We start from the raw sequence: 15,148 nt of genomic DNA, 5'->3' as shown, positions 1-15,148 counted from the left end.
CTCTCTGAATGAAATGGATCATAATGTGTGATTACAGTGTCTGATATCTCCATTTCCTTTGCCTTTTGGAAAGCCACCTCCCACTGCTTTGTCCAATGCCATTTCTTCCTGATCTGTAGTAATGAGTTCAAGGGGTGGAGCACAGTAGAAAAAATAAGTTTGTTCAAAATACATGTAAGTTTATTACCAAAGCACATATATGTCACCATATACAACCATGAAATTCGGTTTCTTGTGGGCATACTCAATAAATTCAATAACGATAATGGAATCACTGAAGAGCTGCATTAGTACAACAAACGTGCAAAAGACAAACTGCAAATACAATAACAAATCAGCAATAAATATTGAGAACATGAGAGGAAGAGACCTTGAAAGTGAGTCCACAGGTTGTGGGAACAGTTTGGTGATGGACAAGTGTAGTTATCCCCTTTGGCTCAGGAGACTGATGGTTAAACGGTAATAACTGTTCCTAACCTTGGTGGTGTGATTCTTGAGATTCCTGTACCTTCTTTGGCTTAAAAAATTCCCACTTGTTGCATCATGCTCTAAGCCCATAACCATCTAATCTTTTTAACAATGTCTTGAGGTTTTGGAGATGTTCCTTGTCATTGTTACTGGTAACAGTGATGTCATTCAGGCAACACTGAGTACTTGGGCAGTCTTGCAGCACCTAGTCCATAGCTTTCTGCCAGAGTGCAGGTGCAGATGCTACCCCCAAAACATGCCTGTTATACTGATAAACCCTTTGTAAGTGGTTATGGTGAGAAACACATTGAATCTTCTTCCATTTCCATCTGTTGGTAGACGTCAGGTAAGTCCACTTTGCTGAAGTGTTATCCTCCAGAAAGGTTTGCAAAAATATCTTCTATACTGGGCAGAGGTTATTGACCTACTTTCACTGTTGGGTTGATGGTGACCTTAAAATAACCACAGATCCTGACAGACTCATCCTTCTTGGCTATTGGGACCACTGGTGTTGCCCTTGGCCTCCACTCAACCTTGAAAAGAATTCCTTCGGTCTCCATGTGGTCAAGCTCTCTGGCTGCTTTATCATGGATAGTATAAGGAACCAGACAGGCTTTACACTGTGGTGGCATCATCCAGTACCTTTCATAATTCACTTCAGTTGGCTCTATTGCAGAGGATGCGGCAAGCAAATTGTGAAGGGACCTTCAATCAAATTGCAGTTGTCTCATCCAGTCATGGCCCCACAATGCCGGCCCTCCTGTTTTAAGCACATACAAGTCCAATATGGCTTGAAAGTTGTTGCTTTTCACAGCTATGAATGCATCCCCATGGGAGTTATCTTTTCTCCACTATAAGTTCTCAGTTGGCCTCTGCAGGCTTCAGGTCAGTATCTTTCGGAATGCTTTCCAAACTCAATTTGTGGAATGACTGAAACAGCTGAATCAGTGTCCAGTTCTATTTTAATTAATTTGCCATCCAGTTCTGTTGTAAGCCATATTGCTTGTCTATTGTCATTTGTCATGTGGGGAATCCTTAGGCTATCCAGTCCTGTGTCACTCTATCATTATCAGATTTTCCATCAACAGCATGCAGATTAGTGCTCTGTCTGAGGCTGCAATTAAAATGCTTTTTTTTCTCTCTTCCCTGTGCAGTCCAGTTACTTTTGTTTGCCCAACATGCTTTTTGTATTTGGTCTTTCATTTTGAATTTTCTGCAAATTTCACCTTTTAAACCTGCGTTGGTCTGGTGTATGCGAGCTCCTGTCACGATGGTAACACAATTTCTTTAGCCAGGCAGATTCTGTTCAGACGCTGCAATTTTGTTCATGCCCACTTTTATTTTTAACTGCAAACCAATTGTGTTTCTCAGTGTTGTTTTCATTGATACAGCAATTTCGACTATTCTTGATGTGAATGGCACTTCAGTTTGGAGCTGTTTTTTGCTTGCTTTCCTGTAAGGTTCCATGAACTAAACGATCGCAATACCTTGTTCAAACCAATCCTTGTTCAGACCAGATCTGGAATACTGTATGCAGTTTAGGTCTCCATCTAAAGAAGATAATGTACTTTGTCTTAGAAATGGTTTAATGCTGGTTCGCTATATTGATTCTTGGAGAGAGAATGATCCAAAGAGAAAACAACAAGCCTGATTGGCCAGATTTTATGCTGTTTATTGGACAAAAATTGCACGAGTTTTCACATGTAAGTCTAATTTACACCAAATTAGAAGAAATGGATGATGTCATTGAAATTATCAAGATATTGAAGAGATTTACAGGGCAGATGTGTTAGATTTTCTCAGCCTGATGGGTTTACAAATTAGGAGAAAAGTGATTGGTCTTTTAGGACTAAGATGAGGAGAAGTTATCCATCCTATAGCAATTAGGTTCTCTGTCAATGCATACAAGAATGATGTTTTGCATTGGATACTCAAAGGCAGGAGCATGGGAAATGAATAGGTTTAACCATTTTCTCAGAAAATGGCAGAGCAGGTTTGAGAGGCTATATCATCCTTTTCTTCCATTTCTTCCATTTCTTCCATTCCAACTATTTGCTAATATTTTAAATGGACCAATAACATACTGCAAATTTATCAACTTTTAAACATTTTTCCCGATCTTAAGCAAGTAAATGCTTTATTGAAATTAAAGTATACACCAGTTCTAAAATTAAGTAGAAAAATATAAAAATAAGCTAGACGTATAAAAAAAATTAAATTCCAGAGTCAGGTCTGCATAAGTACCAAATCTTCACAGAAAACACAATTGAACTTCAAAGTGGAATAAAGTCATTCCTGAACTGTACCTATCCTTGCCAATCTTCTTCATACAATTGCACCTACCACCAAGAGAGCATTTTTTCATGCACAACACCAGATTTATATTATCATTAAGGGAAGAGTTTGTAGAAAACCTGAAGATAGCCATCATAATTTTTCATCCACTAGCTGTGTATATCAAAGCATTGTTGGCATTTTACCCATAAATTTCTGATCTATGAACATATTAGAAGAATTTTGAAATTATCCTTACAGCTACGTATTCTATGGATTGAGCTCACTCTAAAGAAATATCAATGATTATAATATTAATTATGTGCAGACAAAGTGCTACCTGGCAATGAAATGGCCACTTCTGTCAGTCGTTTAATCCCCAGAGAACAGGACCCTAATTAAATCCTGGAACATGCATAAGATTTGTATTTCACAAATTCCCACACAATACTCCTTTCCCTAACTTTCTAAACCTGAATATTGTGCAGGACAGTATAGAATAAACACCAAACAAAAAAAGATGCCTTCCAATTCACAGTATTCATCAGTTATGATGTGGCATGTTGTGGCTTGATATAAAAGAATTATTGCTGTTTTCAAACTACTGTGCTTTGCATTCTTTAAGGCCTACATGTTAGGAGTCCATTGTACAAACGGTTGAATGATGTGGCTCAGTTTTCAACAGGAGGCAGCTGCTGCGCGGTGACACTTAACTCTGAATCTTCTGGTGTACTCTCCAAGTTCTCTGAACTTTCATAACATCCCGAGTCCCGTGGAATATCACACAGTGGAGCTGAGCTTGAGCATTGTTCATCGGTATTCTCTTCCTGCTCTTCTGTCTCGATTCCTGCTGTGAAGAATACACCGACCATATTAACTATAGTAATTTAGTAGCTAGTCTAAATTGTTGGCTAAGAGGCTAACAAGATCCTTATGGTTTGTAATTTCAACAATGCAAATGTATTCATTGAACAATCTTCTTCTGCACAACTTGTACTGAAGATTTCTCATATAACTGCCTTGTTAAAGACTCTGCAGTACTTTATTGTTGTTCTATCTCATGTTTAAAGAGGTATTCTTTCTCTTAGCTGTAGCCCACTACTGTCATCCTTGATCAAATTGCAGCAGAGTCAGATTTAAAACAATCTGATCTGATTAGCTCCATTAGGCATCATATACAAAATGAGCATAATATTTACCACTGATGTGTCAGTTGCAAATGCTTAGAATGTGTCAATACCACACAGGTTAATAGATAAGAAAAAAATGTGATGGCTTCCAAAAGTTTATATATGGCATTTAAGATATTGCTAGTTGGTTTAAAAAGAAAAAAATGTTTTACAACTTTGTGAAAAGAACTCTGATTTTGAAGTGGAACATCAAAGTAACAGATCCTTGTACTTTTGTGATCTAAAAATGCACAAGTATTTGTATGTCCCTTTTTATCTGTAAATTACTGGGCGTTATTCTGGGCTAAGTGTGGAGGCTGGACTTAACTTGGCAGATCTTTCAAAGAGACAACATGAAGGCAAAGTCCTCTTGTACTGTGTGTTTCTATTCCCAAACATGCCAGCATCTCGAAAGCACTGGGCAATGTACAATTTAACACTGGGTTTAATTTGGGATGAAACCTGTTCAGGTCTTCTGGATAATGTTTCTTTCATGAAGACATTTAACATGAACTTTGGAATTCAATGCCTACTTTCATGTAAAATTTGTGCATCTATGCCAGATTTGACGAATTTAAACCTATAATAAATCAGTGGCTACTGATATTGTGTGCAAAAATGCTATGCCTGTGCCAGTTTGGCAAAGCTTAGGCTACTTTTGTTCTGGAGCTAATGAATTGTTAGTTTGAGCTTCACTTTAGGAGTTAAGTACACAATTCAAGCTAAGAATTTAATGCAGCGCTAAAGAATTAAATTCTGTTACAAATATAAGATGTCAAAACCAGGTCCTGATGGACTAATTTCAGTTGATATAAGGCTACCATGGTTATGTCAGGGAGCTTTGCAATGTTCTGGCCAAAGTTCTTTTCTCGATGAAAGGAAGTGAAAACAGGCCATTCAATTTTTTTGCTGAATGCATGATCCTACTACAGTACTTGGATTTTCCTGATGCATTTAATTTAATGGATGTGAAATATATTAAACTAAAATTCATTTTCCTCCTGTGTTGTTGATCAAGCTAAGATTGGAGAGTTATAGGAAAAATACGGTATATTTATGAGAATGTGCAGGAATGTCAATGTGTAAAAGCCAGCAGCATGATTATGGATCCTGCTTCATCTTTACTCCTATTGTTCACTATCTTGATTGTTTCCATAATCTTGTTCATGCTGGACATTATTTGATAATCTGCCTGATGACTTGCATGAGTTGAATATATCTTAATAAGCAGGCTGTCTCCAAGTCATGAACTGTTCTGTTTTAACAGACGTCCATCGATCGATTTTGTCCACAAGTCAAAAAATACATAAAATCACTCAATATGGTAACTATATATACAGCTCTGTATATATTGTAACAAATGGCATCAAACCATACAAGGAAGAACAACTAATAAAATTGGAGGAAGGAATCCATTCACAGGAATTAATGTATGTATTCGCTTTAGACCTGAATTGAATAATATTATGAATGATTGTTCATATGTAGGGGAGTCTACAAGTTGGATGTTGGTTATGGGATAGCCTGTAACCTGTTAAAATAAGTGTTTTGATTTTTCATCCAATAGGCAAAATGATTGATATGTGGATGAATAAACCTTGCTTGGATTCATTGCCAAATATTTTGCCTTTGATAAGAAAAGCAAGTACTTGGTTAAAGATGCCAGCCAGGCTTACACTACCAATGTTATTTTCAAGAATATTTAATTTTTAAAAGAAAAATGTGCATTTTATTAGCTAAGTCTCTTAATTTGTTTTTTTAAAATTTAAAATGAATTCATCTAAACCAAAACTCTCAATCTTTCTTTTGCCCAGGAGGAGTTGTTGGGAGTGGTGAGAAGCTCTATTTTCTGCAGATTTCCATGGTAGCAGCTAATGGAGCTTCCCCAGGTTGGTGTTTTCACCGATTTGCTTTGGCTCTTGGTGTATTAATAGACAAAGAAATCAACCTACTGTCATAGTCCATGAGTAGGTCAGCAGCTGTGAGCAACTTGGCTCTCTGCTCAGGGTCCAGGATGTTCAGTTCATTCAGGTGTGTTTCTTTCAGTTCTTTAAAGTCATCCAGAGTCTGGTAGCCATTTAACAGCAAAGTGGACGTAAGCTCTTGCTGTAGAGGGACAAAAGCACTTGTTAATAATACTTAATGCTGTGGAGTGCATCAGCATCCAGACTTTTCAACCAAACATATCTCTGTTAAAAATGATTCGGCTTCAAATCACATGACCTGGAGAAATGAACTAATATAACAACATGCTAGTGATTATATGTCAGAATAAAATGTCATTAAAAATCCTAGTGGTTTCAGGATAAGATACTTGCAGCAAAAAGCATCTTTTCATATTGTATTACACAAAATGCTTTGTCAGTGTAATGACGTTTATGCTAAAATAATTTGATGCAAAAGCTGTACACAGTGACTAAAGGAATAGTCTCTTCTTGTTTTGGTTTAGTAAGGGAAGATGGTTTGCAGACAATTTGTGAACAAAATGACAGCGAAGGGGCCAGTGATGGCTAGGTGAGTATGGGCAGTGATCTGAGATGGTGTGTTGCAGAGTCTTTGCAGATGGAGTTCTGATGCCCCTACAACAGGCCCGGGTGTGAGGTTGCATCACTCTGGGCAATAAGCTGATTTGAAAAGTTTGAGAGCAGCTTTGGTCTGGACAGCAAAATCTGGGCACCGAGTGAATCACTGGGCAGTGTGGTTTAGGCCCGGATCCTTTTGCTGCAGCCAGATCCTAGTGCAAGGTACAGTTCACTGTTTACACAATTTAAACGCCGGCACAGATCAGAGGTGACAGCCAATTTCACTTGCTCTCCGCGATGTTTACTCCTTTCTGCCAGCGAGCTGTGAGAGAGCCCTTCACTGTTCTGTTGTTTGGTCAATTTAAATGCCAGCCCAGATAGATTGAAAGGATAGGGTGTTGGCATCTGGGGTGAGAGCTGATTTTGCTCATTCACTCTTCTCTCCATGGCGCTGAGGCTATGAAGAATGCCCAGACTGCTGGGCTTTGTGTGCGCTAATATGATTATCTGATAAGTGAGGTTTTGGGCCTTCTATGGGCTGCTCTGTGGTTTGGATCAGAGGACTCCATTTTGGTTTGGAATGTTGTTATTCGCTTCAGTTGTTTGCATGATTTGTGTTTTTTTTCTCTTGCACATCAGGTTTTGGTGTTTTATTTTTCTTATTTTAATTCTTTTTTTAAACCAGCTTATCTAAAGAAGAACACTTGCTGCACTTTGAACTGAGCCATGGGAGGGAGTAGCAGGATAGATAACCAAAGGCTTGACCAAAGAGTTGGACTGCAAGCAACATTTTAAGGGAGAAGTAGAGAGATTTTAGGATGATATTCTCTCGAGGCTAAAAACACAGCCGCATAAACTTAGTAAAGCACAGGTGGAAGCCGCTTGGCCCATCATATCAATACTAGCTCTAGCAGAGAAATTCCATCAGTCCATTGGCCCCCTCCTTATGTCATTGACTCATGTCTTTCCTCCTTTCCATGTTTGTGTGTAACAATTTCATTTCTTGCTTGATTCCATTCTTATATCCAGTTGTAACCAAAGCAATATCACCCACAATATCTCTTCCCATGTTCACCCTTGCCTCTGAAATCTGCAAAGTTCTATCAGTGATCCATTCCGATTTCTTATCTACAAGCTGCCGTGGGTGCCATCTGAATGAAAGTCGCGATTCACATATTTGATGATGATACACCAATCAATTATCATTTGTCTTAACAATCCACCATCTCTTATTTATTACACGATGTGAGATAACCCATACCAGATTGATAGAAATTTCTTTCAATAAATAATGGGAAAACTCAGAGCTTTGAATGTGCTTTGATTTGCCACATCAATTAATTGCACACTAGACAGTGACTTGCATCACAAGTTGTATCTTCTCTGTTTAAGAACCACAGAATTGCAACTGATTTGGACTAAATGAGAATGCATTATGAATGCCAGCAAATTAGATTCTTGATAGCCTTTTGTTTTGGCACCCCTTTGAAGCTTATAGGAAAGCTTTAAATTTAGAATTTCATGTAAGGTAACTTAATTATTTTTTTCCTCTCACAAATCTGGCAAAATTGCCAGACTCTCCTTGAATTTGGCAAGTATCTTATTCCACATTCCAGTTTGACACTAAAAGACAATCAGAAGATATGGACAATGATGTGAGTGAAGTCCTAAAATTTGCAACGATATTCTCTGTTTCAATGATACAGAGTGAATTTATAGGCCATTATGAAAACTGAAAAAAAAAAGAAATCAGTGATTAATTCTAAATATTTATTGCTATGTATCACCTTGGCATTGATTTATGGATTCTAGCTACCCTTGAAAGCATTATTTTTAGCTGTCACTTAAATATCCGACTGAAGGAGAACCGTCATTGGGTGACTGTCTGGTCAATGTAATATTAAATCTCTTGATTCCGGTGGTTTAGTTTGATATTATAAATTCCATAGAAATTTTCAAAGAAAGTAAGTTCTGCCAGCTTCCTAACCTGAATTCCTCTTTCATTTGATGCCACTAAATTCAGAATCAGTTCTCTCATTATTATTTAAATAAGTCCATGAATTTTCAGGAGAGTACCTTCTTTAGTCCCCCTCATATTGACCAACTCTTAACTTTTCAACTGCAGCAATCTCCGCTAATTCCTTTCCCTTGCACTTCCTCATATCCCTTTACATATTCACAAGATCACAAGTTTGAAATATGAACTGTTTCCCTCTCCCCGGATGCTGTTTGGTATGCAAAGTATTTACAGCATTTCCTACTTCTTTGTTTAAAAAATTGCTTGTTAGAATACTTGGCCTCTTAACTGATTTAAGGGTTTGACCTGAGAAGTTCTTTGTTGCAATTTGATTCCGAGAGGGAAAAATATGTCATTTCCACCTTCTGAAAATCTTGAATCTGAGCTCTTTTTAAAAATGATTGAATATAAAGGGAAAGGCTAATTTATGATCTTTTAAAACTTTGAGCATTTTAATATGATATAATGCTTGATTTACTTTGGGAATGAAAGCTGCACATACAAGAGAAGTACCCCACTCTCAACATGTTGAAAACAAGAAAAGGAACAAAAGGCTCCTGTCATCTTTGCACAACTGTTTTTAGGATAGTACTTCGAAACAGAACGGAGTATCGAGTTCAGATCTAGCAATGAGTATAGACAGGAACTGGGTACCCTGTTTTGAGCTATCCACACCAGCATTTCCAGGTTCCATTTCTTATCATGTAATTTAGAGTGATGGTTGGAATAATGTAACCAGCTTCAGTGCTACTCAGAATGGAAGTTTAATCAACTTTCTTGAGCAGCCACAACAATCTGTTCTCATGTCCACACCAAGAACAGATGCATTTTCAACTAAAACCACCACATTAAAGAACTGCAATGTGAATATTAATGGGTCAGGTGTCATTGCTTGCATTACCATCATACTCAACTGCCTTCTCACTTGGTAGGTGAATCTGCCACTGGGAGGCAATGAAAATAGTTGATGGTGGGGTCTTCTTTATCTCCAAAAACCTAGGGGTCACTAACCATCAGACCAGAGATCTAAGCTGCCCATCCCAACATTTATTGAAGCCTTAGGTTTCCTCCATATTGTGTCATAAAAATAGAAATGTTTAGTGTTTCCAGATACACAAAGACATCTGTGTGATTGTTCAACAGCCTTCTATATTGTTAACTCTTCTTTTCTTTAATAGAATTAAAATTTTTTAAAATTTTGTTTCAGGTTTTCTGGAGAATAGAAATGTTTAGTGTTTCCAGATACACAAAGACATCTGTGTGATTGTTCAACAGCCTTCTATATTGTTAACTCTTCTTTTCTTTAATAGAATTAAAATTTTTTAAAATTTTGTTTCAGGTTTTCTGGAGAATAGTAGTAACTTGTTTTAGCTCTGACTGGACAGGATCTGATAGGCACACTTGATGAACGATCAGTTGAAATTGCCTTGCATCAGTATATGGACAGCCTGAGTGACAATCCCCACGTCCACTCAGCATCGGCAGCCGCTGACAATTCACCAGCATGCTGCTTTCTCTGCCAATAGGTACATGAGCCTCAGGTATTGTTTTTTCTTTCTTTGAATCAAATTGCACCTTGAAGGATCCAGAGGGAATATATTGAGGGTGGTGAGCTTTTCGACAATCACTAGTAATGTACATAAGTCTGTCTGGTTGAGCAGAGAGTAGGTGGTCTTCTCAGGGCTATTTTCTGGTGTCGCTGATATGAGTGCCTGGGCCTCCAGTAGCTTTCTGACGGGTCAAGCTGAGCATACATCATTACCCAGATTGTGACTATTTCTAGGTCTGTATGCTGTGTGATTTGGATTAGAGCCTGCAGGCAGCGGTGTTCCCATGTGGTAGAAACTGAGAGTTTGCTAGTGCTGTCAGAATAGCCTGGGGAAGTAACTTGCTGTAAGTGCATTTTATCAACGGTTCACAGTGCAGTTATGCTTCACTGCTGAAACATGGGGAAAATGTTGCATCTTCTATTTATAATATGAAGCTCGAGTGTATGACTTTTAATACACGGTTGTGTAGACTACTATCTAACTTCAATAAAGGATGTCCATTTCTAACTTCTATCCATATTACCAATGTACACCACAACTATGAATAATTGATGAGGCAGGCCTAACTTTAAATGAACCATACGATTTACCTTTCATCATTCCCATCTGAGTTTTAATCACAAGATTCAGAAAGTCTATGTATTTGCTGTTAACTTCACAGCATTTGCTGAACATTTAAGTTGCCACTTTTAAGGGCTGTCTTCTAGAAGTGATAAGATCTATATTTAACTTAGCCTACTAAAATTTTCCCTGGGAATACAGTTCTGTAAAGTTAAACCCATGCATTCTCCAATATTAACAGTGTAATACTTCTCACCTGTAGATTAATTCTGTCCAATAGCTCTTGCAGGTTCTTAGGCTTTGGCCTTTTGCTCTTGTTGAACAACCTTGATTTCCGAGGTTGTTCCTCTTCATTTGGTAGGATATCCACGTAAATAAATTTAAAGGATCCTACTTTGTTTTTCAACATTCCAGTCCACGTCCCTACTGGAGGTTTCTCAATTATGTCTATAATATCTCCTTTCTGTCAGCAAATAGAAAACAGACAAATAGAATAAGATTTGACATCATACCTGTCTAAATATTCAAGAGAGAATTAGTCCCATCACTTCCAATGATTGTTTATTTTCTGTGTTACAATCTATCTATTCAAATCTTCACACAAGAGTGTGCGACTAAATTTCCAAATGAGCAGAGCTGTTCTGAGACGGTCAGGCGTAAAACTGCTGTGTCGTCTGGTCAGGGCAGGTACTTTCCATCTGTGCTCAATCTTAGGTATGTTTTCAGATAATCTAAACTATGGACCTTAAAGTAATTGGGACCAAATCTTGATGGACACAAACATAATTGAATAATTGGAGGCATATAAAATGAAGAAACTTCAGCAACAGAATATCTTGGCCTCACTAACTACCTCTTTGTGAACTTGCACCGTATTGTTTACCTGCACTGCACTCTCTCTGTAGCTCTGACAGTTTCTTCTGCATTGTTACTGTTTGCCCTGTTCTAACTTAGTGCATTGTGTACTCTATGAAGAGGATGCCACACATGCTTCTGATTGTATTGCAGAATGTGTGATAATAATAAATCAATTCCAATGTACTCTGCCTTGGGGGAAGAACAGGGCATTGAAGCTGTGCTCAATGAATAACCAAAAGAGGGAACAGTAAAAAAAAACACCAAGAAAATGGCAGATGCCAACTTACTGACACTAGACTTTTTAGGGAATATCTGGGGGACAGCTAATAAAGGAAAAAAAAACCCTGTGTGTAAAAGAAAGGTAAAAAGGAATCACAATTGTTATATCATAATGTGAATATTTTATTGGAAAAGGGTTTTAAGAAGAGAAATGGGGCCAATCAAAGAAAATTTGAATATGTTAACAAAAAGCATAGCTGAGTCTTCACCAGGGAAGAAGATAAAGCTGGAGTCTCCGCAAAGGATGATATGATTTAGATTCTGACTGGACTAAAGGAGTCAGAACAAAACTCAGTAGCACTTAATTTGGATAAACTGGCCTAGATGGGAAACATCCTAGGTTATAGTGGTGAGTAAAGACCATAACATATAGGAACAGAATTAGGCCATTTGGCCCATTGAGTCTGCTCTGCCTTTCATTCATGGCTGATCCTTTTTCAGCCCTTCTCCCCACAACCTTTGATGCCATGTCCAATCAAGAAACTATCAAGCTCTGCCTCAAATACACCCGATGACCCAGCCTCCAAATTCCACAAATTCATCACCCTTTGACCAAAGAAATTTCACCACATTTCTGTTTTAAATGGACACCCCTCTATCCTGAGACTGTGGATTCTTGTCCTAGACTCCCCCATCATGGGAAACTTCCTTTCCACATCTAATCTGTAAGACCTTTCAACATTCAAAAGGTTTCAATGAGATCCAACATGCAGGTGAATTGGAAGAATCAGGTTGATGCTGGACCCCAGGATAGGGAGTTTGTAGAGTGTCTACGGGATGCATTCTTGGAACAGCTTGTACGAGGGCCGACCAGGGACAAGGCTATTCTGGATTTAGTCTTGTGTAATGAACAGGATTTGATAAGCGATCTTGAAGTAAAGGAGCCATTAGGAGGTAGTGACCATAATATGATAAGTTTTTATCTGCAATTTGAGAAGGATAAGGGCAGATCGGAGGTGTCAGTGTTGCAGTTGAACAAAGGAGACTATGAAGCCATGAAGGAGGAGTTGGCCAAAGTTAACTGGATGGATATCCTAGCAGAAAAGTCAGTGGAACAGCAATGGCAGGTATTCTTGGGAATAATGCACAAGGTGCAATATCAGTTCATCCCCGGAGAAGGAAGGATTCAAAGGGGGGGGGAGGGGCCACAGTGGTTGACAATGGAAGTCAGAGATTGCATAGCATTTAAAAAAAAGGAAGTATGACAGAGCTAAGTTGAGTGGGAAGACAGATGATTGGGAAATTTTTAAGGAACAACAGAACTTAACTAAAAAGGCAATATGGGGAGAAAAAATGAGGTATGAACGGAAGCTAGCCAGGAATATAAAAGAGGATAGTAAAAGCTTTTTTAGGTAAGTGAAGAGAAAGAAGATTGTTAAGAACAATGTTGGGCCCTTGAAGAATGAATTGGGTGAAATTGTTATGGGAAACAGAGAAATGGCAGAAGAATTTAATATGTACTTTAGATCTGTCTTCACTAGGGAAGACACAAGCAATCTCCCAGATGTATGGATGGGCCGAGGACATAGGGTAACAGAGGAAATGAAACATATTGACGTTAGGAAGGAAACGGTGATGAGTAGACTGATGGGACTGAAGACTGACAAATCCCCGGGTCCAGATGGTCTGCATCCTAGGGTACTAAAGGAGGTGGCTCTGGAAATTGTGGATGCATTGGTAATCATTTTCCAGTGTTCCTTAGATTCAGGATCAGTTCCTGAGGATTGGAGAATGGCTAATGTTATCCCACTTTTTAAGAAAGGAGGGAGGGAGAAAACAGAGAACTATCATCCTGTCAGCCTAACATCAGTAATGGGGAAGATGCTAGAGTCCATTATTAAAGATGAAATAGAGGCATATCTAGATAGCAGTGATAGGATTGGGCTGAGCCAGCATGGATTTACCAAGGGCAAATCATGCTTGACTAATCTGTTGGAGTTTTTCGAGGATGTAACCAGGAAGTTAGACAAGGGAGATCCAGTGGATGTAGTGCACCTCGATTTTCAGAAGGCATTTGATAAGGTCCCACATAGGAGATTGGTGGGTAAAATCAGAGCTCATGGCATTGGGGGGAAGATATTGACGTGGATAGAAAACTGGTTGGCAGATAGAAAGCAAAGGGTAATGGTGAATGGGTGTTTCTCAGAATGGCAGATGGTGACTATTGTGGTGCCACAGGGCTCGGTATTGGGATCACAGCTGTTTACGATTTACATCAATGATTTAGATGAAGGCATTGAGAATAACATCAGCAAGTTTGCTGATGTTACTAAGCTGGGTGGCAGTGTGACATGTGATGAGGATGTTAGGAGAACTCAGAGTGACTTGGATAGGCTGAGTGAGTGGGCAGATACTTGGCAGATGACGTTTAATGTGAATAAGTGTGAGGTTATCCACTTTGGGAGTAAGAACAGGAAGGCGGATTATTGTCTGAAAGGTGTAGAGTTAGGTAAGGGAGAAATACAAAGAGATCTAGGAGTACTTGTTCATCAGTCACTGAAGGTGAATGAGCAAGTGCAGCAGGCAGTGAAGAAGGCTAATGGAATGTTGGCCTTTAATACAAAGGGAATTGAGTACAAGAGCTAGGAAATTCTTTTGCATTTGTACAGGGCCCTGGTGAGACCACACCTGGAGTATTGTGTACAGTTTTGGTCTCCAGGGTTAAGGAATATACATCCTGGTTATAGAGGAAGTGCAGCATAGATTCACGAGGTTAATTCCTGGGATGTCTGGACTGTTTTACGCAGAGAGGTTAGAGAGACTGGGCTTGTACGCGTTGGAATTAAGGAGATTGAGAGGGGATCTGATTGCAACATATAAGATTATTAAGGGATTGGACAAGATAGAGGCAGGAAATATGTTCCAGATGCTAGGAGAGTCCAGTACCAGAGGGCATGGTTTAAGAATAAGGGGTAGGTCATTTAGGACAGAGTTAAGGAAAAACTTCTTCTCCCAGAGAGTTGTGGGGGTCTGGAATGCACTGCCTCGGAAGGCAGTGGAGGCCAATTCTCTGGATGTTTTCAAGAAGGAGCTAGATAGGTATCTTATGGATAGGGGAATCAAGGGATATGGGGACAAGGCAGGAACCGGGTATTAATAGTAGATGATCAGCCATTATCTCAGAATGGCGGTGCAGGCTCAAAGGGCCAAATGGTTTACTTCTGAACCTATTGTCTATTGTCTATCCCTCTTCATTCTTCTAAATTTCGGTGAGTACAGACCCAGAGCCATCAAATGTTTCTCGTATGAAAGCCCTTTCATTCCCGGAATCATCCTTGTGAACCTCCTCTGAACCCTCTCCAATGCCAGCACATCTTTTCTTAGATGAGGAGCCCATAACTGTTCACAATACTCGAGGTGAGGCCTCACCAGTGCCTTTATAAAGCCTTAGCATCACATCCCTGCTCTTGTATTCTAGACCTCTTGAAATGAATGCAAACATGGCATTTG

The 15,148-nt window shown here is 38.9% G+C and overlaps 1 protein-coding gene across 1 annotated transcript in view; it reads right to left on the bottom strand.

Annotated features, from left to right (window-relative positions):
* Positions 1 to 201: 201 nt before the first annotated feature.
* Positions 202 to 15,148, bottom strand: part of sash3 (SAM and SH3 domain containing 3) — a 58,704-nt gene continuing 43,757 nt past the window's right edge. The window contains exons 6-8 of the mRNA XM_059977155.1: positions 10,818 to 11,024; positions 5,864 to 6,017; positions 202 to 3,592 (exon numbers count right to left, since the gene is read on the bottom strand). Coding sequence (XP_059833138.1) covers positions 3,414 to 3,592; positions 5,864 to 6,017; positions 10,818 to 11,024 — 540 coding nt within the window. The 3' untranslated portion in view covers positions 202 to 3,413. The remainder of the gene's footprint in view (positions 3,593 to 5,863; positions 6,018 to 10,817; positions 11,025 to 15,148) is intronic.

The sequence above is a fragment of the Hypanus sabinus genome, chromosome 8 (assembly GCF_030144855.1).
Source record: "Hypanus sabinus isolate sHypSab1 chromosome 8, sHypSab1.hap1, whole genome shotgun sequence".
Classification (NCBI taxonomy): Eukaryota; Metazoa; Chordata; class Chondrichthyes; order Myliobatiformes; family Dasyatidae; genus Hypanus; species Hypanus sabinus.
The sequence above is the reverse complement of the archived record's forward strand: the minus strand, read 5'-3'. Positions and strand labels throughout refer to the sequence as shown.